Raw genomic sequence first — 3,684 nt, forward strand, 5'->3', positions numbered from 1 at the left:
AGATGAGGGAAAACTTTTTCAGTCAGAGAGTGGTGAAGGTGTGGAATTCTCTGCCTCAGAAGGCAGTGGAGGCCAGTTCGTTGGATGCTTTCAAGAGAGAGCTGGATAGAGCTCTTAAGGATAGCGGAGTGAGGGGGTATGGGGAGAAGGCAGGAACGGGGTACTGATTGAGAGGGATCAGCCATGATCGCATTGAATGGCGGTGCTGGCTTGAAGGGCTGAATGGCCTACTCCTGCACCCATTGTCTATTGTCTATTTCAAGAGAGAGCTAGATAGAGCTCTTAAGGATATCGCAGTCAGGATCGAACACGGGTCTCTGGCATTGTAAGGCAGTAACTCTACCACTGTGCCACCTTGCCACCCTCAACGGATGAGAATGTTTCCATGATTTCTAACTATTTCTAATGAGTCTTCTCACTGTTAATTCATGTTCAAATAATAATCATTTGATTCCTGACTTCACTAGTTACCATCCACCTGCCCACTCGGTGAAAGTCAAATTGTGGAGCAGGAAGGCACAAAAATTATGAAATAATGATGATGAAATATTGCAATATCTCAAAACAGTAGAGTCTCTGATAGATGTACTATTTGTAAGTTTCCATTTGAAATGCACACACACACCTTCTGAATATCTGTTATCTGCTTTTTGTTTATAGTATGACAACTGCGTTAAAGTTTTTCAACGTGTGTGTTCTGATGATCACAGGAAGCTTGTACCATCCCCGCATCCTGAGTGATGAAGTGGAGACAGAAGAGGTCCGGAATAGAATTAGGGAGCATGAGTACCAGTACCAACAGCAGATAGAACAGGTTCAGAGGGAAATGGAGGGAAAAGGTAACTATCAGTCTAATAAAAAGATCAACTTAGCTGCAGATAGGGACGAATCACCAAAGATGAACTGGAACACCTATATTACGCTCATACTGGTCATAATTCAGATCTTGGGTCTCTGGAGAGGTGACATTTTGCCACATAATCCCCAGGACTATGATAATGAGGAAGAACAGGAAGTAATGCGAGATGAAGTTCCTCGAAGACCTCACAACACCATTTTGAATACCCCTGATCAAAATGTGCTGGATCAGTTCTACAACATCTGCATTCAAAATGGGAGCCAAGAGCCAATTGAGACCTGTGAATTTGCAGAATGTTTTGTGGACAGTCTTATAGAAGCCAGTCGGAATCTTTGTCAGAGCTCAGAGCTGATCCTTGAAGACTGTGTGGGCATTGGGAGTCAGTTTGAAAAATGGGGCTGCAAGACACCATCTGTATATGATGTTTTGGTTCCAATTTTTCTCCAGGATGGTTATTGTTTTAAACCAGAGATCTGTTCCTATGACATCCCAAGTGAGAAACCGAGTTTGGGAAGGATTCACATGGTTACAGCAAACAACGCTGACCTGGCCTGCCAATGTGAAACCACAGAACCTGAAGGGGACATTCTTTGTCTTATTCACAGCAAAGGATCTGAATCTGATGTTCATTCCAATTGTCTTGCTTCTATCATGGATTCCGAGTGGTATTTGGATTATAAAAAGGTAGTGAAATGGTTCAGGGCTTTATTATCCAAATCATGGAACAAAATTTGTCATCAAAATGAGTTTGAACTGACCTTCCGTAATATTACTGGTTGCTGTGGTATAAAAGTACAATATCAGTCAGGACGAAGTATTCACATCAAAGTCTTTCCTGCTGTGAGGCTGAAGGGTTCCGATGTCCATCTTGTGCCTTGTTTTTCCAATTTCACCAAGAATAGTACAATGCCCACTACCTATTGGCACATTTCCTGTGCTGTCTGTGAGTACAGGTTTCTCGAAATCATGACCAAGAATATCCCCAAATGCTCCTGTCACCTCAAGTGCCTTCAAATACTGATCGTTCTGACTGAAAAACTGTGCCATTCACCAGATCGGCGATGTGTTCTTGGCTCATATCTCTTTAAGACTGTCCTGATGCATTTGCTATTAAGTCAGCCATATTCAAACTGGCACGAATATCACCTGGAACATCGGCTCAGAGATCTGTTAAAGTATCTTGGGAAATGTTTGGATGAGAAACGCCTTCACAGATTTATGATTGGAAATCAAACATTTCCTCAAGAAATTGGAATTCCAGAATTTCTTCTAAAAGCAGAGCCCATAAACCTCTTCCCGTCATTTGTAACAGAAAATGACTCTTACTGTCAGGCACTCATGCAATATCAGAAAATATTAAAGGACATGGGACCGCTGATGATGGAGTGTATTAAAAATAATACAGCAGCTGAGTGAAAACATTGCCTCTACTCCCAATAGACTCGAGGAACTGAAAATGGTGCCTCATGAACCTTTGCTCCTAGATTGGAAGCAGAATTATTTAAGCTATCTCATATTTACATTGCCGTTACAAATAAAATTAATAGGTGTTTAATTTAAAACTGTACTTTTAGAATAAAACTAGACAAAGTGGACCCGGTGGGCCCAAACCTCTCCTGCAATGGTGCAGCACCCTGTCCTCCCCTCCCCTCTCTCCTCAACCCCCCTTCTCCCCCACTCCCCCCTTCCCCCCTCCCCCCCTCCCTCCTCCCTCCTCCCCTCCCCCTCCCCTCCTTTTAAACTTTAAAATGTGAATAACTTTAAAAATATAACACCGATTTCAATAAAACTAATTGTATTATCACTAAAGTGACCTAAGGTGGGCCTAAAATTGTCGCACTATCGTGTACAGTTTTGGCTGAAGTTCAGTCACAAACAAAATAACAAACGAGAGTTTTAGTATATTGATTAACAGATTTTTCCAAACATAATCTTTGTTCATAATAAAAATGTATACAAAAAAATTCCAAAAACTTTTCATATATTTTTATTGTCTACTCGTGCACGAGATCCATTTTCAAGAGTGTTTGCACCTATTCTTAATCAAAGCACTCATGTGACCACCTGGGATTATATCCCTTCCCTTGTTTGATGGGTGGCTCACTGGACTCTGCCCGTCAATGCTTGGCAGCAGAAGGACCCGAGAATGTGATCCCCCTCCCAGGGAGACGTGGCATCAGATGCGTCAAGCTTCAGAGCGCTAACCAGTTTGGGCAGACCAAAGAGCATCTTTCGTCCAGTTGATGATCTTCCAACAATTCGACGTCCATCCAGGAACATCAATGTGATCTTGGGAACAGCTTGTAAATCGGAGAGTGCTCCGTTACGCAGGTGTTTGGGGTGAATCATTACAATGACACCATCATCCTTCTCCAGACCCTCTTTGCGCATCTACACTTTGGAAAATGGTGAAACTGTAGCGGCCCCTGGTGGTGGGCCACACACAGTACATAACCTGAGGCTCGTGAGAGGCTCGTGAGAGGCTCGTGAGAGGCTCGTGAGAGGCTCGTGAGAGGCTCGTGAGAGGCTCGTGAGAGGCTCGTGAGAGGCTCGTGAGAGGCTCGTGAGAGGCTCGTGAGAGGCTCGTGAGAGGCTCGTGAGAGGCTCATATCATATCATATCATATCATATATATACAGCCGGAAACAGGCCTTTTCGGCCCACCAAGTCCGTGCCGCCCAGCGATCCCCGTACATTAACACTATCCTACACCCACTAGGGACAATTTTTACATTTACCCAGCCAATTAACCTACATACCTGTACGTCTTTGGAGTGTGGGAGGAAACCGAAGATCTCGGAGAAAACCCACGCAGGTCACGGGGA

The 3,684-nt window shown here is 43.8% G+C and overlaps 1 protein-coding gene across 1 annotated transcript; it reads left to right on the forward strand.

Annotated features, from left to right (window-relative positions):
- Nucleotides 1–661: 661 nt before the first annotated feature.
- LOC144610242 (inositol 1,4,5-trisphosphate receptor-interacting protein-like) lies at nt 662–2,275 on the forward strand. Its single transcript, XM_078428835.1, has one exon. It carries the CDS (start codon nt 662–664, stop codon nt 2,273–2,275), a length of 1,614 nt encoding a protein of 537 aa, XP_078284961.1.
- Nucleotides 2,276–3,684: the final 1,409 nt, after the last annotated feature.

Source organism: Rhinoraja longicauda, chromosome 36 (assembly GCF_053455715.1).
Source record: "Rhinoraja longicauda isolate Sanriku21f chromosome 36, sRhiLon1.1, whole genome shotgun sequence".
Taxonomy (NCBI): domain Eukaryota; kingdom Metazoa; phylum Chordata; class Chondrichthyes; order Rajiformes; family Arhynchobatidae; genus Rhinoraja; species Rhinoraja longicauda.